Source organism: Myxocyprinus asiaticus, chromosome 28, assembly GCF_019703515.2.
Source record: "Myxocyprinus asiaticus isolate MX2 ecotype Aquarium Trade chromosome 28, UBuf_Myxa_2, whole genome shotgun sequence".
In the NCBI taxonomy this organism is placed as follows: Eukaryota; Metazoa; Chordata; class Actinopteri; order Cypriniformes; family Catostomidae; genus Myxocyprinus; species Myxocyprinus asiaticus.
The window spans coordinates 44,390,104-44,415,360 of NC_059371.1; the positions used below are offsets into that span (position 1 = coordinate 44,390,104).

Consider the following 25,257-nt stretch of genomic DNA (forward strand, 5'->3'; position numbering starts at 1 on the left):
TGTTTGTTATGGCAACTGCTTATATTAAGGTAAATATTAAAATGGTTAATTCAGACTCACATTTTCTATTTCTCTCTCTCTCTCTCTCTCTCTCTGGGGATGCCCTATACAATATCTAAATGTAAAAATATAGTGTATGAATAATGTCTTTATATGCACTCACAAAAACTGAACTGGTCTTCCAGCTTCAAAAACAACAGTTGCTCTTCTTTTAATATTCATATTAAAGTGCATTTGATTGATTACCTCAAATTAAATCTTTTTATTCTTTCCGTAGAAGATCTCTCAGATCCCGTGTCTTTAAACCCCATTCTTTTAGTTATAGCCGTGGTTTACAGTACATACCAGATAAAGTAGCAGTTCTGAAGAAAGTATTTTGACAATTTAGGATTTATTGATTCTTTTTTGTTAAAAGAACAATTGCTGCCGACATTAACAACAAGAAATACATTCAATAAAATGTGCACTGTTTATCATTTCATAGCTGTGCATGCTATATTGGCTACTGAAATCATGAAGTTATGATTGTCCGAAATTTGCTAGGAAGGAATTGCAGACACAGGACCTCTTGAAACTTTAATTGAATGCCTCTTGTATACCAAGCTACTGAATGATTGATGTACTCTGATATTTGCACAGTAATCCAAGATGCTTTTACGGATACCATGGAATTAGCATGCATGGTACCATATACGGCTGGCCGATATGGCCGAAAATATTATCACAAAATTTTCTTCATATTGTTCAATATCGATATTTATCATGATATACATTTCATCCCATTAATGCATGGAGGAAATGCATTCCACATGTTTGTTAGACCTCAAGAGTTAATGTAAACATAACTTGTTCATTTACAAGTAATCTTCAGAGGGAAAGCTACGTTTAAAGTATGCATATCCTACATAAGGTGTGTGATCTCTTTTTTGATGATATTTTGGCAATTTCATCGTCTTCAGCAGATATCTGACTACACTGAAAGACTTTCTCGTGACGCTACACACTTCAGCTCAGTAATGCACCATAAGCTGGATTGCCAACAGGCAATAAACATCACAAGAAGAAGAGGCACTTTCTTGCCTGTTACAGCGCTATGGATCATGAAAAAACATTTAACTAAATAGTACATAAATAAACAGCAATGGTGATGATGTTGGGGTTGCTGTTGTGTTCAGTTGATACAGTGGCGGTTCTGGCTTACTTGGTGCCCTAGGCAAGATCTGACGTGGCGCCCCCCTTAATATCAACAACATAAGAAACAGATCAATATTTAAGTCCTTTTTATACTCTAAATATCCACTTTCACATCTGAAAGTCACTTTTGATGCCTGTTTAGTTTCACTTTCACGTCTGAAATCACGCCCGATCAGGCACCCTGTCGTGTCGCCCCAGAGAGCGTTGCTGCCCTAGGCAGCTACCTATATCGCCTATGCCAGGATCCGCTACTGAGTTGATAAATGTATATTGCATTATAAGTGCTGTCTTATTCGGTACACAGTGATATCATATCAGCCGGATAGCTAGCTAGCGGCTACCAAGCCTCATTGCCGGTTTACTTGACAGCAGGTCTATGTAGCCGCTAGCCTGCTAATACTACCTAACAGGCTGATTTTGTGGCTACGATTCAGTTAGCTAGTTGTGTGTGTAACATCTACATAAATCGTCAAAACGAACCGATTCACTGAAATGAATTGTACTTAATAATGATTCATATGAGAGAGTGGGAGTGGTTCAGTTTTAGGGGACCAGTTTCTTCTCCTTGAATAGTGTGGATATAAAGTGCTCATAATGGTGAATGCATCAGGAAAATTTGATTTCTGGACCTTTTGTGAATGGAATGTTAAAAAAAATATATTTTTCCAGGGGGCCTGGGTAGCTCAGTGGTAAAAGACGCTGGCTACCACCCCTGGAGTTCGCTAGTTCGCTAGTTCGAACTAGCTGAGTGACTCCAGCCAGGTCTCCTAAGCAACCAAATTGGCCCGGTTGCTAGGGAGGGTAGAGTCACATGGGGTAACCTCCTCGTGGTCACTATAATGTGGTTCATTCTCGGTGGGGCACGTGGTGAGTTGAAGGCGTGAAGCCTCCACACGTGCTATGTCTCCATGGCAACGCGCTCAACAAGCCACGTGATAAGATGCGCGGGTTGATGGTCTCAGTTGTGGAGGCAACTGGGATTCATCCTCCGCCACCCGGATTGAGGCGAATCACTACGCGACCATGAGGACTTAAAAGCGCATTGGGAATTGGGCATTCCAAATTGGGTGAAAAAGGGGAAAAAATAAAACAAAAAATAACAAATATATATTTTTCCAGGACAGGCAGCCAAAAACCAGGACAATACTGGAAAATTCTGGACTGGTAGCAACTCAACACTAGCGCTCTTTACAGCACACACCGACATACGCACACATGTATGTGTTTGAAAGCGTCTGTACTGAACGATGCTCGATGCTTGGTGCTATTGGTCCTGGAGAAAGAACCAAAAGTACACAGCACCTGCTTTGGGAGCTACTGCTACAAATAATCGTAACTATAGTCTAATTAACTGTTAATTTACTTTCACTCTTGTGCCTCTGAATCATTTGGGGCTATCCAGAAAATATCTTGGGCTACTAGGTGTGTAAAGATGAGTTCACTCTGCGAACCTACATATGATAAAATGGATGGATGGATGGATACGGCCGAGTTCAACTTTCAGTGTAATTATTCAAAACTGTTTGCATCCATTAGACCAGCGTAAGTTAATTGTTGTTGCCTTCTTCCCCAATAATGATATATTATGTTAATATTGCTTTTGTATCTCTATAAAATGTGTATTTTCTCGATTTTTAGAACTTGGCTTAAATAAATATGATTGGTGGGCAGAGATTAGCTGTGAACGAAAACACTCACTTGTTCATTCATTCTCTTTATAGTGAATGTTACAGGCAGGGCCGTAGCAAGGTAATCCAGGCCCCCTGACTCTATATTGCTTTGGGCTCCTTTCCTATTAAAACATACAGTTTAGAATTTGTTGTGGGGCCCCCTGGACCTTTGGGCCCCTAGAATCATTCCCACCTTTCACCCCACTAGCTACAGGGAATAAATCGGAAGCGATTTCAGACTGTTCTGAAGGGAACTAACCAGTTAATTACAGTGACCTGTGATTAGTCAATGACACATGGCAGCTGTGAAAATATAAAACATTTTTATCTTTTGCGGTGTGTGCCGCAAACAGTCCTGCATGACAATGCAATTGATGGATGTGTCTCCGTTTAGCAGCCTGGCGCCTCTCTCCCTTTCCCAAAATGAATAGGGAGCTTACGGTTACCGCCTTTACATGCTTCTAATAGACCGTTTTTCATTCTATGATCCTGCTCGATTTAAACATGCATGACATTGCATCTTTAATTATTGGTGCAATAAATCCCCTTACAAAAAAAACTATAATCCTGGCAAACTAGCCACAAATTTGCCACTCATTATTTTCACATGCAATTGAGCTTGTGATTCGCCTCAAATGTTTGCCAGAAGTTTGTACAGCTCTTCACCGGTAGTGGTTAACCTGCCACAAACCTTTGGCAATAATGGACAATTTGCCACAAATTTGCCACAAAGCTCATTTGCATGTCAAAATATTCAGTGGTGAATTTGCGGCAAGTTTGCACTTTCAATTTTTTTCGAATATGTAACATAATCATGTCTATAATGCACATCATGTAGGCCTAATTAAGTTTTTGTTAATATACAATGATGAGCCAAAACATTATGACCAACTCCCTTATATGCTGTTGGTCCTCCACGTGCCGCCAAAACAGCACTGACCCAAAGAGGCATGGACTCTACAAGATCCCTGAAGGTGTCCTGTGGTATCTGGCACCAAGACATTAGCAGCAGATCCTTCAAGTCCTGTAAGTTGCACGGTGGAGCTGTCGTGGATAGGACTTGTTGGTCCAGCACATCCCACAGATGCTCAGTTGGATTGAGATCTGGGGAATTGGAGGCCAGGGCAACACCTTGATCTCTTCTTCATGTACCTCAAACCATTCCCGAACAATGTCTGCAGTGTGGCAGCGCGCATTATCCTGCTGAAAGAGGCTACCGCAATCAGGGAATACCATTGCCATGAAGGGGTGTACCTGGTCTGCAACAATGTTTAGGAAGGTGGCACGTGTCAAACTGACATCCACATGAATGGCCGGACCCAGGGTTTCCCAGCAGAACACTGCCCAGAGCATCACACTCCCTCCACCGGCTTGTCGTCTTCCCACAGTGCATCCTGGTGCCATCACTTCTCCAGGCAATGGGGAAACATTCTTCCACTGCTCCAAGGTCCAGTTCCGACACTTGCGTGCCCATTGAAGGCACTTTCGATGGTGGATAGGGGTCATCATGGGCACTCTGACCGGTCTGCGTCTACGCAGCCCCATGCACAGCAGGGTGTGATGCACTGTGTGTTGTGACACATTTCTTCCGTAAACATCATTAACATTTTCCGTGACTTGTGCCACAGTAGACCTTCTGTTGGTTCGGACCAGACGGGATAGCCTTCGTTGCCCTCTCGCATCGATGAGCCTTGGGCGCCCAACACCCTGTCACCGGTTTGTGGTTTGTCCCTCCTCAGACCACTGTTGGTAGGCACTCACCACTGCTGACCGGAGGCACCCCACAAGCCTTGCCCTTTCAGAGATGCTCTGACCCAGTCGTCTGGTCATAACAATTTGGCCCTTGTCAAACTCGCTCAGGTCTTTACTCCTGCATTCAACACATTGACTATGAGAACTGATTGTATGCTTACCATCTAATCTACCCAGACCTTGACATGTGGCCTTGTTAGGAGATGATCAACGATATTTACTTCACATGTGAGTGGTCATAATGTTTTGGCTCATCAGTGTATGCAGCCATACATATAAGCCAATCCTCCTTGGTCCTATATGCATCTGTGACTCTAGTGCTCAATTTTGTTTCATTTCTGTGCTGTCTAAATTAATAAGTTAACTGCTAAAGATACAGATGGACAGCAAACTGAAGAAGAGTATGCAGTAATAAATACACTATGCATTATGAATATACAAAATGCAGAATAAATACACTGAAATGTGGTGAAGTGCAGAGTGGAGGTAACTAGTGGCTGTTCAATTGTCTGATAGCTTGTGACTGAATACTCCTGAAGCATCTGCCAGATGGCAGTGACACAAACAAATTGTGAGCTGGTTGGATGCAGTCCTTGATGATTTTATTGGCTTTTTTCAGACAATGTGAATGGTAAGTTGCCTGTAAGGCAGGGAGCTTGCTGCCTATGATGAGCTCTACTGTTCTCACCACTCTCTGCAGCACTTTGTGGTCAAGTGCAGAGCTATGACAATATATCTTTCTTTCATTTCTACATATAATATATAATATTACATATACATATATATATATATATATATATATATATATATATATATATATATATATATATATATATATATATATAAAGTTGGTCCAACTTAATACATGTTTTTCTCTCCATTCCAAGTCAAATAAAACACTTAGATACAAAGAACCAGTCTCGTCTCTATCTTCCTGACCTTGAATTTAACTCTGTGCCGCCAGCCGCTGGGCCATAAATTTAGCTCTTCCAACCATTTTGTCTCTGTTCTTAACTCTCTTTTGCCAGACATTTTATCTGCAGAACATGTTTAGACATGTCCAGACATGTCCTGTCTACAGTTACATCTTCACTCTGGTCTTAACTGTATATAATAAATGATGTTTACCTTATTTAATACATTCAACACTAATGTGTAAACAATATATGTTACGCTCTTTGTTTAAATATGTAACACACTTTACAAATATCAGCAGTTCTCTCATTGTTTCATGCATCTCTTGTAAACAAAATATTATATTTAATACATTGGCTAACTATGTGCATCAAAATATATATATATAAAATAATCAAACAAGGAGGCAGAGTAATTGTATTTTCTCGATGTTACACAACAGGAGAAATTCAATATTTGGGTTTATCTAAATTTCAAACTATTTACCAGGTATTGTTGGACCACATGACTTTTGCTCACTGTCACTACTTGGGCAATCATTTTTGACATGTTGCTGTAGATGACCTAATCGGTTGAAACCTTTTCCACAGTGTGAGCACTTGTATGGTTTTTCTCCAGTGTGAATTCTCTCATGTTTTTTTAGGTGTTCTGACCGAGTGAAAGTCTTTCCACAGTATGAGCACATAAAAGGTTTCTCTGCAGTATGTATTCGCTGATGTTCTTTCAAGTGGGCGGCTGTAGTGTAGGTCTTTCCACGATTAGAGCACTTATTCACCCCAGCACCGGAATGTATTTTCTGGTGCCATTTAAAATAGGAAGCATGTGTAAAACTCTTTCCACAGAAAGAACACTTGTAAGGCTTCTCATTTCTGTTCGTTTTCAGATGTTGTTTTAAGACTGGTTCTACACCAAATATGTGACGAGGAGGAGGGCGGAGCCGGGCCATGATTACGCACGCCCGGCCCCCAATCGGGCTAATCAGCCGAGGGATAAATGCAGCCGGATGCGGCAGTTCCTGTCCTTGGCTGATTAGCCCGACTGGGGGCCGGGCGTGCGTAATCACAGCCCGGCCCTGCCCTCCTCCTCGTCACAAAATGTTTCACCACATTTATCACATTTAAATGGTCTTTCTCCAGAGTGACCGCGGAGATGATATTTGAGACTACAATACACAGATGGCACGTGTAACTACTTTGTGTGATTTCTTGTGTGCAGATAAAGGTGATCTTTATGTCTGAAACCTTTTCAACACTTGACACGTGTAAGGCTTCTCTCCAGTGTGAATTCTTGTGTGCAGGGTCATTTCAGACCATTCTGGCGCCCTAGGTGTGATCCCTATTGCTGCCACCTTTGGGTTGCATTATGGCGGCCTCCTCTTTGGCGCCCCCCCCAGCAGGTGGCGTCCTAGGCTACCGCCTAGTTCGCCTGTGCCTAGAAACGGCCCTGCTTGTGCGCACAGTAAGACCATCTTTACATGCAAAACTCTTACCACATTGTAGGCATGTGTGAGCCTTCTAACCCGTATGAATCATTGTGTGCTTTGTAAGGTTTCTTTTATCTTTGAAACATTTTCCACACTGAGAGCAACTCAAAGATTTTTCTCCAGTTATGAAATCATGATGTTTCTCTTCCACTTCATTCAGCTCTTGACATTCCTCTTTCACTTCCATCAGCTCTACAATGAACACAGTAAAATCAAATTCAAGAGGGACAAATGTCACAAATTGAACCCTTATATAATGGTAGAACATAAATGTTTATACTATTATAGGGTTGGGTTTACCTCTGTCTCTTTGGCCAGTTGAAGAGTTGATTACATTCACTAGCAATTATTATAATCAAAGTCTTCTTAGTCATGATCGTTTATTTAAGTCATGTTATAATCATGAATGTTACAGGTCATTTGTGTATTTGGAGTGACTGAGAGTCTGACCCATGTGATGAATGCACTAACAGTGCTCTCAGAGAACGAATATGCATGTGATTTCGATACATAAATCATATTATGATCACATTAAGCAAGAGTATTATTGTGTTTGAGTGTTAGGTCAATAATGTACCACAAATATTTACTAATACAAATGTATTCTTAGCATTCATAACTAAATTATATTTCAGCCTAACTGTTGGGTATGGACGTATTGTTTGATCGTCGTGTTTGCTCCTGCTGGATAAGGACTGTGTTCCAGTGAGGTCTTGCTCAACCTTGAGGGAAAGATAGCCAATGTGTTTTGTTCAGTCTAATGATGTCATTGCAGGGATTGTTTGGAGTTTTGAGAGTCATGTGACTAAGCCAGAGGAACTGGGCCCAGTTGAAAGAAACCCCTTAAGAAACCCCTTAGTTATAATTATAAGGCTATTGACGGTATTCCGATGACTCACAACAAGCACCGGCGCCATATTTTCTGGAGGCACAGATCAAAACAGTTTGTCTTCTGGTGCAGTGGGAGAAAGAATATTACTAAATATCCATGTAAAGTTTAGTGTAGTATTTAAAGTTTGGTATAAATGACCAAATTTTTATACTTAATAAACTGGTCGTTTTGATTTCCAAATAGTAACCAGTTGTATAGTGCTATTATCTGGCCAACGTGCAAAGAAACACAAAAGAGTGGTAATTAGAACGCAGAAAGAAAAGAAGGGATACTGTACTTTGTTTACAAAAAGCAGTCAGGACTCGGGACACTTAGTATTAGCATGCAAGCTTGTTTTTATATATTGTGTGTAGGCTCTTAATTCATTGAATACTATGATATTATTACATATTTGTCTCATTTTTTACATATATTTTCAAGCAGACAATGTTACATTCAAGGTAATACCAAACTAGGCTGGGTCTCGTTTCTAAAGTCCATAGTAAACCCTCTCAGTAATGAAGACTCAGAATGATTATGAATAAAGAGACCCTTCTTGATTTATGAATGTGGTATGCTTTTGTAAGTGTAGCTTGCTGGTAGGTAGCTGTGCAGTGTGTAAACCTCACTCTCCTGACCTCAAGAGGCGCACTAGCGACTGACGCTAAAGGCTGTAGCCTTTAGCCTCCTCGTTAGCGCACCTGCCTCCCATGCCTCTCATGCCGGTTCAAATCCTGTTCGCAGCGGGTTGAGCAGGACCGCTCAACCAGTGGTGTCGTGACCCGGATGGTAGTGAGGTTTAGGGGGGTGAGTGTAACGGTAACCAGACCGGTTACAGTGGTGTCGTGACCCGGATGGTAGTGAGGTTTAGGGGGGTGAGTGTAATGGTAGCCATCTGGTAGGTAGCTGTGCAGTATGTAAACCTCACTCCCCTGGCCTCAAGAGGTGCACTAGCGACTGACGCTAGAGGCTGTAGCATTTAGCCTCCTCGTTAGCGCGCCTGCATCCATGCCTCTCATGCTGGTTCGAATCCCGTTCGGAGCGGGTTGAGCAGGACTGGTTATAGTGGTGTCGTGACCCGGATGGGAGTGAGGTTTAGGGGGGTGAGTGTAATGGTAGCCATCTGGTAGGTAGCTGTGCAGTATGTAAACCTCACTCCCCTGGCCTCAAGAGGTGCACTAGCGACTGACGCTAGAGGCTGTAGCATTTAGCCTCCTCGTTAGCGCGCCTGCATCCATGCCTCTCATGCTGGTTCGAATCCCGTTCGGAGCGGGTTGAGCAGGACTGGTTACAGTGGTGTCGTGACCCGGATGGGAGTGAGGTTTAGGGGGGTGAGTGTAATGGTAGCCATCTGGTAGGTAGCTGTGCAGTATGTAAACCTCACTCCCCTGGCCTCAAGAGGTGCACTAGCGACTGACGCTAGAGGCTGTAGCATTTAGCCTCCTCGTTAGTGTGCCTGCCTCCCATGCCGGTTCGAATCCCGTTTGGAGCGGGTTGAGCAGGACCGGTTACAGTAGTGTCATGACCTGGATGGTAGTGAGGTTTAGGGGGGTGAGTGTAATGGTAGCCAGCTGGTAGGCAGCTGTGCAGTGTGTAAACCTCACTCCCCTGGACTCAAGAGGCACACTAGCAACTGACACTAGAGGCTGTAGCCTTTAGCCTCCTCGTTCCATTTTCCATTTTCAAATTTTTTTGACTCTGAAGTTTTCCAAACTTTTATTTGTTCTGACAAAATAAACTTCTGTCCAAGCTTCTTGCGTTATGATGTAGATATGTGCAAGAGACACGAAAGAGCATGATAAGACATAAAATAAAATGTATATATATTATATACAATGCCATGTCATCCACCCAGACTGCAGTGATGCTGTCCTGAACTCTGATAGTGACTGACTGAAGAGCGTAGTTAGTTTCTTCAGCCAGAACATGAGACAGCAGGAACTTCTTTCCTGTGTTTACGGACATGAAGTTATGATGAAAGGATGAATGACATAAGCCAGCAATTTTGCGCCAAATCCGACCCAACAGCTCAAAATACAAATAATTTGTATAGGCTTAACGAATCGGGGTAAGGTGAAGACATTTTTGAATGCTGATTGTTTATGTACTCAGTAATATCAATAATAGCAATTTGTTCATTTTTAACCCAATAAAACAGACAGGAAGTGTAAATAATCTACTGGTTCTTAACTGTTTTGTTGTTTTTATCACCTCTTGCATGTGACCAGTAACAAAACAAACTACATCAGATGATAATGAGCTTCTTTTACAGTCATTAAAACACCAAAGAGATAAAAACAACATGCACAAAAGACACACCCACTTGCTGGCGATGCCAGTCAGAAGTTGGAGACACTACCCATGTCTTTTGGGGGTGTGTTAAGATCCAGGAGTTTTGGTTGAGGGTTCAGAGGTATTCGTGTGATGTTTTGAACACTCAGGTTTTGCTTTGTCCCAGACTCTGTATTTTGGGTGATGGGGCGGTCATGCATTTAGGGGATAATCACATCAAAAATTGGGTTCTGACCAGTCTCGTGATTGGCAGGCAAGTAATTTTAAGGGGTTGGAAGTCAAGTGGAGCACCCTCTTTTTCGGAGTGGCGTGTGGAAATGGGGAGGGTAGCTCCATTTGAAGAGGCGGTAAGTAGAAGGCTGGGGTTTAGGGACTTATTTGCTAAAAAATGGGGCAAATATTTATTATCTATACAAGCCGGAGAAATTGTAGCATCATCTGAGGTAAAGAAGCACACTTTATGATACCAGTATTGTCAGATTTTATTGCCGATTTGAAATATGTTCTTTGATCGTAATCTTGACCAACCGTTTTGGAGATTTCGGTCTTTCCCCATTGAAGTGGTTAGGAGCTGCACTGGCATGACTGGAAATAACCTCCCGAGAGCGTTTCACTTTCATGGACACTTATGTATGATCAGAATTTCTCCCCCCATAAATGTAGAATTTGGAATAATAAATATATAAGTTTAAAAAGGGAATACCCAGTTAAGACACTCGGGGTCCAGCGCTTTAAAGTTAATGTGGAAGATATTTGCGTTTTTTTGTAAAAGTGCCCCTGAGACGGTTAATCATTTATTTTGGGAGTGTCCTAAGGTACAAATATTTTGGAGCGAGTTAGAAAATTATTTCCAGAAAGAAGCTTGTATTGTTATTTTTGAAGAAAGTGTTTCTCAATTGATAAAGATAAAAATCTAGTATTTATATGTGATTTAATTATTATTATTATTATTATTATGGCGCGTTATTATATACATACAGTCAAATGGGGTGAAAAAATACCAGTTTTTGAACAATTTAAAACTGACATTAAAACATAGTTGGAAACTATTTCCAAATGTAAAAATCTGAAAGCAATACGAACTATGCAATATTTACTATGTACAAACGTTTTTTTTGTTGTTGTTGCTTTTTTCATGTATTATCGAATATAAACCCCTCTCTTTCATACAGCACACATTCAACAGCCTCTGGGAAACCACATTTAAAAGAATAATTCACCACAAAATGACAATTCTGTCATTATTTACCCACCGTCATGTTGTTCCAAACATGTATGACTTTCTCTCTTCTGTTGAACTCAAAAGACAAACTTTTCTTCTTGCTACACATTTCCATAAAATGAGTTATATGGAGAGGATTTCAACAAAATTGAAATGCATAGTTTTTTTTTTTTTTTAAAGGGCAGTAATTAGTTTCTGCTTTTCTCAGTAGGATGTTTGTCGATGATAGCATGCCTGAATTAGATCCTGTGAATTTTTAAACATTAGCAAATATATCATTTTTGGTAACTACTGTAAGGTTGTCCTGGTTTACATTAGTTAAGTAGTGAAAAAACTAAAGTGATAAACATTGCATTGGGCATTCAAGTTACAGTATATCAAGATCCTCCAACAATGGCTGCATCCTGTTTGTCCTCATGACTGAAAACATGTTTCTCATGCGAGGTCTGAACCCTTTTTTCTGTGATGGTTCTTGATGGCTCAGTCCTGTTCTTTGATTGGTGACCATCGGTGACCATTGTTTATTGTCTAGTGAGAATGCAAATGTTAGGTGTGAATCTCTCAAGCCATTTGGATGACACCATGCTGTTAATTGAATTAGATTTGAAATCTGTCCTAGCATCTGCGAATCAACCGTTCATCGTGAGATCTGAGACTTCTCGTCGCAGAACAGTCGCCGACTCAAAACATCAAAGAAGACGAGTTTGAGTCATGTAGTGCACACTAGGCTTTAGGGCTTTAGCTAGAGTCTTTACCTATCGGATGCTTTGGATTCACCTGGAAGTCTCTAAAATACACACTGAACAATGAACAATACTTTTACAGCACTTATTAAGCGTGGTAAACGTTCATTTCAACATATACTGATGCATGTTTAAAGTAAAAAGTAAATATTTGTTAGAGCTAGGATGAACAATAAACAGTTGTATTTAAAAAAAGAAGAATATTAACCAAGATTTATAAATGCTGTGAAAATATATTGTTTATTGTTAGTGATACCAAATGCATTTACTAATGTAAACAAATACAGCCTTATTGTGTTACAGTTTTTTTCTTCATAAAACGATTCATAAAACTGCCAAAATATTTCGGCATGAAAATTTAACATGCAATTTTAGAGAAAAGTAGTGCATATGTGTGTGTGTGCATATATAATATATATAGACAGATAGATAGATAAATTAATTTTATATACAGTATATGTATACAATTATGTTTGTATAAAAATTATCTACGAAATTATAACTTTATACTGTGTGTGTGTTTGTATATATATATATATACATATTACAGTTATGCATATAAAATATATACAACTTTACAATAAGGTTGCATTTTTTAATTTTAGTAAACTACATTAATATTTACCACGAACAATGAAAAATTGCATTTTTATAAAGCAAAATGTACTGATATGAATAAATACTGTAAACAATACTGTTTACTATCAGTGACAGCAAATGCATCAACTAATGTTAACAAATACAACCTTACTGTAAAGAGTTTTAATAAGCTACAGTAAATTCATAAACCACAAATTCATAAAAAAATGTTGACATGGAAACGTTTTCACACACAAATGGTTATTTTGTATTTGTTTTTTAAATATCTTCAACTGATCTTAGCTAGAACTACACTGTAAAAATGTCTGTAATTTTAAGGGTAAAAGACTGTAGAAATGTCTGTAATTTTAACGGTAAAAGACTGTAAAAATGTCTGTAATTTTAACGGTAGAAGACGGTAAAAATGTCTGTAATTTTAACGGTAGAAGACTGTAAAAATGTCTGTAATTGTAACGTTAAAAGACTGTAAAAATGTCTGTAATTTTAACGGTAGAAGACTGTAAAAATGTCTGTAATTTTAACGGTAGAAGACTGTAAAAATGTCTGTAATTTTAACGGTAAAAGACTAAAAATGTCTGTAATTTTAACGGTAGAAGACGGTAAAAATGTCTGTAATTTTAACGGTAGAAGACTGTAAAAATGTCTGTAATTGTAACGTTAAAAGACTGTAAAAATGTCTGTAATTTTAACGGTAGAAGACTGTAAAAATGTCTGTAATTTTAACGGTAGAAGACTGTAAAAATGTCTGTAATTTTAACGGTAAAAGACTAAAAATGTCTGTAATTTTAACGGTAGAAGACGGTAAAAATGTCTGTAATTTTAACGGTAGAAGACTGTAAAAATGTCTGTAATTGTAACGGTAAAAGACTGTAAAAATGTCTGTAATTTTAACGGTAGAAGACTGTAAAAATGTCTGTAATTTTAACGGTAGAAGACTGTAAAAATGTCTGTAATTTTAACGGTAGAAGACTGTGAAAATGTCTGTAATTTTAACGATAAAAGACAGTAAAAATGTCTAATTTTAACGGCAAAAGACTGTAAAAATGTCTGTAATTTTAACGGCAAAAGACTGTAAAAATTTCTGTAATTTTAACGGCAGAAGACTGTAAAAATGTCTGTAATTTTAACGGTAGAAGAATGTAAAAATGTCTGTAATTTTAACGGTAAAAGACTGTAAAAATGTCTAATTTTAACGGTAAAAGACTGTAAAAATGTCTCATTTTAACGGCAAAAGACTGTAAAAATGTCTGTAATTTTAACGGCAGAAGACTGTAAAAATGTCTGTAATTTTAACGGTAAAAGACTGTAAAAATGTCTAATTTTAACGGCAAAAGACTGTAAAAATGTCTGTAATTTTAACGGCAAAAGACTGTAAAAATGTCTGTAATTTTAACGGTAAAAGACTGTAAAATGTCTAATTTTAACGGCAAAAGACTGTAAAAATGTCTGTAATTTTAACGGCAAAAGACTGTAAAAATGTCTGTAATTTTAACGGTAAAAACTAAAAATGTCTGTAATTTTAACGGTAAAAGACTGTAAAAATGTCTGTAATTTTAACGGTAAAAGACTAAAAATGTCTGTAATTTTAACGGTAAAAGACTAAAAATGTCTGTAATTTTAACGGTAAAAGACTGTAAAAATGTCTGTAATTTTAACGGTAAAAGACTAAAAATGTCTGTAATTGTAACGGTAAAAGACTGTAAAAATGTCTGTAATTTTAACAGTAAAAGACTGTAAAAATGTCTGTAATTTTAACGGTAGAAGACTGTAAAAATGTCTGTAATTTTAACAGTAAAAGACTAAAATTGTCTGTAATTTTAACGGTAAAAGACTGTAAAAATGCTACAGTAAAAAAAAAACATTAATTGATTAACGAGTAGTAACTAAAATGTACAGTAAAAATTTTTAATATATTTTAAAAGACAATACAGTAGTTTTTACAATAAAATGTTGTACAAATGACATTTTTTAGATGTAAAAAGTGTGATTTTCCTGTATAATTAATGGTACAAATGTACACTATGTTTAACAAGAGAATACATGTACTCTTTACAGTCAATTATTCCCAGAATTCCCTGCGTGACCCATTACATTTAATTATATTTTATGGGAATAGTTCTGTTTCTTCTTATGTTTAATATCAGTTTTGTACATTGTGGTGTTCTGTGTTATATTTAATGTAGTTTAGTTCATGTTTCCTGCATCACTTTAATGTCACATGTTACACTGATGGTGTTTAGTGTTTGTGTGAGTGATAATGTCTCGACGTGTATTGATCACGTGCTCTTCTGTAAGTACTATGGTGATTAACAGTACATTATAAAGTAAAAAGCAGATTTTTACAGTTTCAGAAGGTTAATATCAAGTTTATGACGTGTTAGTTTTTTTATTTACAGTGCCAGCGTGGTCATGTCAATTACAACAGTTTTAAACTGTAAAACGTACAGGTTGTTCTGTAAAGTTGTTTATATGTTTACTGTATTTTTTACATCATTATTCTGGCAACCACAGCTTACTCTTTTTTTGTGTGTAAATGTTTACATTTTTTGTGTAGATCTTAGCTTTGAGTTATCAGCCCAGATCTTTAACCATGACACACCTCACAAAGAACTTGAAATTATTAATAATAATAATAATAATTATAAAAAGACAACATGTTATCTTGACATAATTTCAGTGTGTACATCTTCAACGTTGTCCCTTCTAAATGTTTTACTCATAGACAGTCACAGGGTTTGCATCGGTATGTACAGCTGTTTATTTGTGATTTTTTTCCCAAAACATCTTATTTACTACATACAATGCACAAAATAAATGTGTAATGGACATTCAAGGGAAAAGAAGACATCAACAAATGAGACAGGGACACAATGGCAGCACTGTCTGCCTTGTGTGGAAAAACATACAGACCAAATCAAGTCTATGATGACTGACACATTGAATAGAACGAAACTCAATGCTAACTCTACACCATTAGTGTTTTGAGCTTTTTATAGATTCTCTAATAATAATAATAATAATAAAAACGTCTAGTGTGTTTGTGACATGACGTGTGTTTCTGGGTTTTGGAAAGTCATATTGGGTTATCTGAGATCCAAACAATGATCCACCACCGAAGAGGTGCCCTGAGTGTCTAGGGCTTCACTTCAGAACTATTAAGAGATCTGAAAGAAGCCATTTTTATTAATGAGATTTTTTTTTATTTTTTAGAAGATGCTTTCTGCATGAAAAGTCTCAAAGCTGTCGGTTGAGCTTAACATTGGAATTGGAATATCAGTTCATCCACAAAATGAAAACTGTCATTATATAAATCACCCTCATGGGGTTCCAAACCTGTATTATTTTTGTTTTCCCATCAAACTTATTGAAAGATGTTAAGCAGAATGTCCGAGCTTCTCCTTTACATACAATGAAAGTGGTTTATACTGCCATTTCACATGCACAAAGCTAAAGTCCCATTGATCACTTTTATGATACGTTTACAGTGTTTTTATAACACATTTATGGTACTTATTTTGTCCTTTTTGGAGCTTGGCAGTATAAATTACCTTTAACTTTCATTGTATGGAAAACAGAAGCTCAGCCTAAAAGCAAATACAGGTCTGGAATAGATGTAGGCCGATATATCGGTTTTACCGATTAATTGGTTCCGATAGTTGCTTTTTGGAACTAGCTGCCGATAGTTTTTTAATTTTTTTTATTTATAAGTCTCCATCATTTAAAAATAAGAGTCCCTGGTGTATTTCAAGCTTTTTTATAGTAAAAAGTCCCATGTTATGGAAAAGACAAAGAAATCTTTTATCGTTATATAAACAGATTTTTAAAAACTATCGGCCGATTAATCTTTTATCGGCGTCTGCAAAATTCACTATCTGTCGACTGTCTGAGGGTGACTAAATTTTTCAGGCCTTTTTTGCAATTCTCTGACAGTTTTAGATCTCCTTTAAAAACACCTGTTACCAAGCAATTTATGTAATTAATCAGTGATATAGAGAGTAGATTTTCTCTGTCTGAAGGTTAGGATACACTTTATCTTTCTGTGCGGTCGAGCGCTCAGCATTTAAAACAATAGTCTTCTGACAGCAAGAGCATACGTATATGTACTCAAAAAATGTGCCAGCATGCGAAAAAATGAAGTATACCTTGGCCTTTAGGTCACAATTACACAAGCTTTTGTCTCAGACCACAAACTACGTCATCAATCATCATAATTCACCTCGTAGTAAAACAAAAATGCATATGTAATGTGTTGCAAAGACTTCCCACCCTGTCTGAATGAACGTTTCTAAAAACAAATTAAGGCACCTGAGTCCAGGAGCTTTCTCTCGGACAGTCTGTTTGAGACGAGTGTTTGGATCACGGATAAACCATCCAGAACATTCCTTCATTTGGGTTGCTGTCATTCTAAGAGTTGAGAACCATAGCCAGACTGAAAATCCAATCTGGATTTCTTGCTCCTTCAACCACATCTGTGGTTCTTCGGTTCAGGGCCTGAAACATACACTACGCAAGTATATGAATGCAAACGCATCTAGCTATGCAAACTCAATGTCATGCATTATCGTTTCTGAATGTGTCAGACCAGAACTCACGATGCAATGCAAAGCTTTGCTGCAAGGGCCACTATAGTGAGCAATTGCGTAAACGTTTTTCTTCAACGGTTAGTGCCATAGTAGAGCGACAACTGGAGGAGAATCTTGCTGAGCAAGTTAAAGTTGTTTAAACTTTCTACATGTTTAAAGCTAGCTAACTGATTAATACCAGTCATTTGAAGGAAACTCTATCGCCCTCGTGAGGACTGAGGCTACCGTCACAGCAACGCAAGAACGCATGCTAATGTGCACTTGCAATGTGTTGGCCAAGCATTTGCGTCTGCTTACTTGCATAGAACACGTTTCTTGCCTTAAAGTCATCCATCGATTCTTTATTCACAAAGTCTTTGCAAAGACTTATTTACACAACTTGTACTCAGTCCGACTATGGCCCACAATCTTATTTAAGAATACTGGGGAAAAACGTCACAAACTGCTTTAAAACTTATGCTGTAAACCTGTCACGTTCCCAAAATAAGGCCTTGGGGTGTAGGCACACAGAGGTTCTTTAACTGAGCTAGCATGGAGACGCCCGTTTGAATAGTGTGAAAAGTTTAGCGGTAATCTGTCAGTCTCTTAGTTTCAAATTCAAAATAACAAAAGTACAAAGTAGTTTATCTGTAAAGTAAATGCTGGTGGTGAATCTGTATGTGTGTGTGGGTGCAGTTCAGGGGGTTAATGGATGGAAAGATGACACTGATATTCTGCGATAACAGGTAAGAGGACGGACTTCAGGGCAACAGTGAGGGTTTATTGGACAGAAGCGGATTTAGATGATGCATGTTTGAGGAATGGTTCAGTTCTTCAAGGAGAAACAGAGAGGACAACAGGCGTGTCCAGATGGTGGCCTCACCACTAAAATTGATTTGCCACCACATAAATGCTAAACTATAATTTGTCATCTATTAAGCCAGAGGCTGCCGTAAAAACACGAATGGAACCAGACACTAAAAAAAACGGTCAGACACAATGCAAGAGCCATACAAACAATTAAAAAAATTGCACAGATATGTATGGACACGCCACTGGGACAAGAAGAGAGGCAGCGAAAAAATACAGAATAAAGCAGATGGGGGCGGTAGAGGCCGAACAGGCAGTAATGTTATTAGCTCAAACACAGATGAAAACTTTAACACTTAAAATACAAAGCAAACATCTGCAATGCCCGATTATCTTATATGTGTTACACAGATATACTTCACTGTAAAAACGAAAGTATGTTTACGGTAGCGTGGAAAAGCAGACAACACTTTAAAATGTACCTAAATTAGCTAGCTTATTTAGCATATTTTGGGATTAGCTAGCTTGGTTGTCAATGCTTTAAGAGCAAATACTGACAGAGAATAGCATTCAGGCTAGTGGGAACATCTCCCTATGCAGGTTGACATGTTAGCATAACAGCGATGACATGTAGCACACCAAGAAATGGGGTTTTGGCCAACAGACAGGCAGTAGATCACCGTCTAAGCTAATGGCTAAGCTAATTTATTGAGGTAAACAGTCCAGCATTTGAGTTGGCGAGAAATAAATAAGTGAAGGATTTAGTGTTTCTTAACAAAAAAAACCTAGAACATAATAACAAACATGAAATTTTGTAATGATAACGTGTGAATGAGAGAGGTAGTTCATTTTGGTTAACAACGGCACCTGGTGGTTTACGTTTTCTTTAACAATTAGCATTCAGACAGTCGTGAACAATTGTCTTATTCAGCCGCTTCTTCGTAATTAAAGGAACAAAAAATGACGTATTCCTAAACTAGACTCAAGAAATCCATGCACAACTTAACTCAGCTTCTAGAATTCGAGGGCAAGGTGTTTTAGCAAAAGTCTTTAATTTTTATGTTGAAGTTCTTGGGAGACGCTTCTTTGCCAAAGCAACTATCAAGAAATTCCATATTTTGCATTAGTAACATCTGGATTTCTTCAGTCTAGCTGTGAAGCATGTGGCACAATGACAACCAAAAGACTTTACAACACTAAAGCGGTAGGGTTGGTCTGTTGCCTTCAATTCAGCCAAGAACATCCAACATAGATGCCAACAGAGATGCCACAAGGGGTCCTGCTTGACAAAGACTCGAAATAAAACCTGCCTTAAGAACATCAAAATGATTTGAATCACTATGATCAACACACTATTACTGAAGTTTCCCTGATTCCTCTTTGTAGTATCTCTGGAAATCCGTGAGGATTCTCTCGGCTAGCCAAACCAGACCATGATCTTTCGTTTTGGCTCGCATTAACTGATGCAAAGAGCATAGACAGTCCAGAAAAGTTTCACCGAAGCATTTAAAAGAATTCCCCCCTTACAAAAATACTGACGTACTGATTTAAAAGCCACTGGGGTGACATCGACCCCATTTATTCCATTTAGATGCCAATGAATCTATCCCAAAATTGGTGGAACTCTTGCATATTGTATGCATTTGGAATCCTGTCTTTGTTAGCTTGCTTGGGGCAAGAGGGCGCTCCGGAGCCAAGACAGCCCTTCCCTTTCATGCTAAACCCAGACTGGGATAAGTCTCGCCACGTTTCGTGTGCGAGACGTATTCATTTTATTTCTCTTGTTGATTGGATGCAATCAATCCAGTTGTGATTGAGTTGACCGGGTTAAGTTTACGCAGAGGAAGGTGGTCATCTGAGTCTGGAGGGGAAAGCAGCCATTTGCAGGATTAGCAACTCTACCCCAATGAACTAGAAACAACTGACAAATCCACAATGCCATTTCTGATTATCCTCTGACAGTAGGGGGTCAGTGAAACATCCAATGTTCCTTAGCCATTACAACTATTGCAGTCCAACAGAAGCTTATTGTAACTGGTATATACACTTTGTTTGCCAGCCAATCCACCATTCACAAGACAGTTCTGCGTTTCTCCATTTGAGAGTGACAGGCCAAGCGCCAGTCCACTTAAAGAGAGCAATCAGTCTCTCGAATGTCCCTCTGCTGATGTCCAATACCCTTGTCCCAGTTCCAATGTCGGAGGACAATGTTTATCCAGAAATTCCACATCTGTTCAAGTGTCTCGAACTTTCGAAGAACATTCCAGCTCTTTCTAGATTTCTCTTTTACACAGACAGCTGAGATAAAGGAATGGAGCGACTCTTGAAAACAGCACCCCTTCCATTAGCAGCTAACGTTCGGGCAACCCCCTATCCCGTTTCACCTGTAATAATGTTAAAGCTTTGAAGAGTCCTTTGATGGGACTGTTGACGGGGCTGGTTTGAGGCAGCGTTTGTAGCAGAAATAAAAACTAAAGCACCAGCTGAGTTGTTCCATTTATGTCCATAAGGTTTTGAGATCAGAAAGCAGAAGAAAGAGCAATGCAGCTCAGCAGCAGCCTGGTTGAGATGTCTCATTGATTTGCAAAAAAAGAAAAAAAAAAGAGGAGTCCAGTTTGAGGTCTCAAAATCTGTACAAACCTAAGCCATGATAATCAATATAACAATACAATTCAATGTGGAAATTGCACCTAAAAGCATCAGGGATAGATACAGTTGTAAAAGCTTATTATCTCATCTGAGAGTAAAAGACATCAAAACATAGGAAAATATCATATTTGCATATTTCTCCCAAGCTTCTTTTCAGCGGATTGACTTAGTATTAGCCTATTCTTTTCATTAGATATATTTACAGAAATACTACGAGTGGTATTTACAGCTTATGACCACGAAAGAGAAACATGGAACCTACTGGAATGAGGGACTAAATTGGGCCTCGTTTAGGAAACCATTCTTGCGTAAATTGTCGTAAAAACATTGGTAGAACAAATTTTGGTGTAAATCCCATTCTCAAATCCTTTACTCTTATGTAATATGTTTCAGTAGACAACTGATGGTTTTAAACTGCAAAATTTGTTCTGCTCGTGTTTCCTGAATGGGACTGAATGTTTGTTTCCTTAACATGACAGGACAAATAAGGTGATCATATGGAGACTTCTGGTTTGATGAGTGAATGACAAAATAAAAACAACCGACCAAAGTCGAGGATTACCAAACTCATCAAATACAGGTCCTGAGCACTTGAGTGTTGCTCTATACTCTACATGGACTGGGACACAAACAATTATTGCATGTGAAGATCTGATTTCTCTGAGAGTTCAGTAATGCCTAGCCTTGGACTAAATTACAGTACATCTCCACTAAAGATCTAGTACCAAGTTATTAGTCCAGAGCCAAGCTTTAATCTGTGGTTGAAGCAGCCAGATAGCCTTGTTATTAATGCTAAATAAAGCTAGAAAAATTCGGGCCAAACTCAGGGGACGGTTCCTGTATTTCGGCTCTTTTGTGGTCATCTAAGATCCAATCTATACAGACATCAGACCAACAGGTCAGGACCCCTTCTCTCGTTATAATGTATGTGAGGGTGTGTGTAGCGTATGTCTCAAATGCATATTTTGATATATGAGCATGAATACTAGTGAAAGACTGATATAGCGGTCAGGCCATTTGGTTTGCCAATATTTGGTAATTTTGAGAATATCTGCATTATACTGCAATAGCCGATTGACAGTAGTGGTATTTCACTAGTAAATTCCACAATCTACTGACCTATTTGTCAACGAATAAAGCACATTTTTAGTTTTTATACGTTTGAGTGAATTTTGAGTAAATGTAAACTCTGTTCCAAAACCTAGTGAGCTGCCTTGCTGTCTACTACCTACATAGACAGCTGCCTTCTAAGGCAGTATTCTAACTATAATGGACCTCAAAATTACCTGATTTGGAACACTCGATGTAGGCAGCAACTTTTATTGTGAAGCATGCCGGAAACTTGACTCACAATTGATTAAAATAGAGTTTACATATAGCATTAGCATGTTGCTAAGCTAACAACGTGATACTCTAATAAGCATAAAAATACATAACACAAATATTGAGTAAACCTATTATTAATTCTGTTGAACAATTTTTTTTCGTATTCAATGGATTATGAGTATATTTTTAATCGACATTTCTCTTGCTTCGTCCACCATCTTGGATGGATTTTTTTCAGCGAGTTTGTCGTAACGCATTCTTGGATTGACTTCTGCGTAAAGGATACATATGACGCTGCCTTAGTATATGGTAAAAAGAAGTAATCTTAGAAGGTAGCAAAATCATGCCGATTGCCTTTTCAGAACAGCCTTCGTGTCAGGAACATGCCTATGATTAGAGGTCGACGATATATCGGTTTTACCGATTAATCGGTGCCGATAGTTGCTTTTTGGAGCTATCGGTTATTAGGAAAAATGAACACAAATAGTTTTTGTTAAGTAGATACAAGTTATTCATAATTTCATGTTAATGTTCATGTTGATTTTGACTGATGGTGTCCCAAGAGAAAAGAAAAACGTTTTTTGTTTATAAATAATACCGGCTTAATCCTTTCCCCCAGCTTAGTTATTGTTTTGCTAAAATCCAATATCGGTCGATCTCTACCCATGATACCTGAAAAGTTTCCTATGTAGCTCACCAGGTTTTGGAACAAAGACATTTTTGTTTACATGTCATTGGCTGTCATTAAATTGTTTTATGAATATATCGGCATTATATCAACCATCAGCCATCCTGCTCTCTAAATATCAGTATCAGTCAACCACTAATGCGCACACACACACACACACACACACACACACACACACACACACACACACACACACACTCTTACACATATACTAAAGGAGCCTGCTAATCCTATTACAACAGAGGATCGACCTGGCCATATGTTTTCATTTAATACATACCAACTCTTTCTTAAATATAAATATTAGTTTATATGTATTATTCTATTCATACATTATTAATACATTCCTTTCAGAATTCCCTTTATAGCTTAGAAGCAGGAATTCTGAAACAATATTCAGAACTATGCACCACCCACTCTCACGCACGCGCACACACACACACACACACGCGCACACACACACACACACACACACACACACACACACACACACACACACACACGTATCCCTACAGCCCCCCGTAGTGTGAATCGAGACGCTCTCCACCTCCGGCTTGATACACTTCTGCTCTAACGCGCAGAGCATGTGTGTGTGGCCTTCTCGGCGCAGCTGCCGTGGGCACCGGGGTCCGGAGTGTTGCGGGGGGCTTTTGGATGCTAGGAGACCTCACTGCCGAACACTTCCAGCACAAGGGGCGTGAGCTGCATGCTGTGTTCGGGCTGGAACGACAGAGAGCGGTACTGCTTAGAGTGCTCCTCGTTCAGGCTGCGCAGATCCGCGAGCTTTTGGATCATCTTGGCATACAGGAGTCGCCCGCCCGCGTGGTTGATCCGGATATATGCCTGCAGAACGTCGCACAGACGGTCCTGTAGAGCCTCGATACGTGCGTGGTCCTGAACGCCCGGCCGATCTACAGGAGAAGTAGATAAATGTAATAAATTTAGCAGATGCTTTTATCCAAAGTGACTGACAAATAAAGAATGCAAGCGGAGGTCTCTTGTATCACCCTGAAGGGGTTTCTGTTGTGAGAATGACCCGATAACTGTACATTATCCTGCTTATTACATGGCAACTTACCAAATAAATTAATAAATGGAAATGAAGTGTTGATTTGAGCTGAAATTATGTTACTATTTAAGAAGAAAGAGACAGCAGAGTCTTCAGAAACAGCTGAATTTCACTTCTGGTTTGCGTTGGAGCATGTTAATGCTAATTAACATCTGACTGCTCATTATCCTGGTTATTACACGACTACTTACCAAATAAAAAAAAATATATAGACATGACATACTGATTTAAATTGAAATTATGTTATTATGTGAGAAGAAAGAGACTGTTGAGTCTCCAAAAATAGCTGAATTCCACCTCCGGTTCTGTTGGTGTTTATTTTATGAAAATGACTTTCTGACTGCTCATTATTCTGCTTATTACAAGACTGCTTAGCAAAAGTAAATAAATATATATTATATATTGATATGAGTTGAAATTATGTGAGAAGAAAGAGACTATTGAGTCTCCAGAAACAACTGAATTCCACCTCTGGTATGTGTCAGAGTTCTGATGGTGTTTATTATCTGACTGCTCATTATCCTGCTTATTACAACCCTACTTGGCAAATAAGTCACTAAACAGACATTAAATGTTGATTTGAGTTGAAATTGTGTTGTTATGTGATAGGAAAAAGACTGCTGAATCTCCAGAAACAACTGAATTCCACCTCCGCTTTGAGTCATTGTTCTGATGGTGTTTATTTTGCGAAAATGACCATCTGACTGCTCATTATCCTGCTTATTACGTGACTACTTGCCAAATAAATAAATAAAATAGAGATGACATACTGATTTGAGTTAAATTGTTATTATGTGAGAAAAAGAGACTGAGGAGTCTTCAGAAACAACTGAATTCCATCTCTCAGTTCTGATGGTGTTTATTTTGCGAAAATCTGACTGCTTATTATCCAGCTTATTACAACCCTACTTGGCAAATAAGTCACTAAACAGACATTAAATGTTGATTTGAGTTGAAATGATGTTGTTATGTGATAGGAAAAAGACTGCTGAATCTCCAGAAACAACTGAATTCCACCTCTGAGTTCTGATGGTGTTTATTTTGCGAAAATGACTTTCTGACTGCTCATTATTCTGCTTATTACAAGACTGCTTGGCAAAAGTAAATAAACATATATTATATATTGATATGAGTTGAAATTATGTGAGAAGAAAGAGACTACTGAGTCTCCAGAAACAACTGAATTCCACCTCTGGTATGTGTCAGAGTTCTGATGGTGTTTATTATCTGACTGCTCATTATCCAGCTTATTACAACCCTACTTGGCAAATAAGTCACTAAACAGACATTAAATGGTGATTTGAGTTGAGATTATGTTGTTATGTGATAGGAAAAAGACTGCTGTATCTCCAGAAACAACTGAATTCCACCTCTGAGTCCTGATGGTGATTATCTGACTGCTCATTATCCT

The 25,257-nt window shown here is 38.5% G+C and overlaps 2 protein-coding genes across 2 annotated transcripts in view; both read right to left on the bottom strand.

Annotated features, from left to right (window-relative positions):
• The window catches only part of LOC127418548 (zinc finger protein 616-like), a 137,096-nt gene extending 113,675 nt beyond the window's left edge, over positions 1 to 23,421 (bottom strand). Inside the window, exon 1 of the mRNA XM_051659125.1 lies at positions 23,325 to 23,421. The gene's annotated coding sequence lies outside the window, so the exon portion shown is untranslated. The remainder of the gene's footprint in view (positions 1 to 23,324) is intronic.
• The window catches only part of vdra (vitamin D receptor a), a 33,017-nt gene continuing 23,236 nt past the window's right edge, over positions 15,477 to 25,257 (bottom strand). The window contains exon 9 of the mRNA XM_051659260.1: positions 15,477 to 23,688. Coding sequence (XP_051515220.1) covers positions 23,435 to 23,688 — 254 coding nt within the window. The 3' untranslated portion in view covers positions 15,477 to 23,434. The remainder of the gene's footprint in view (positions 23,689 to 25,257) is intronic.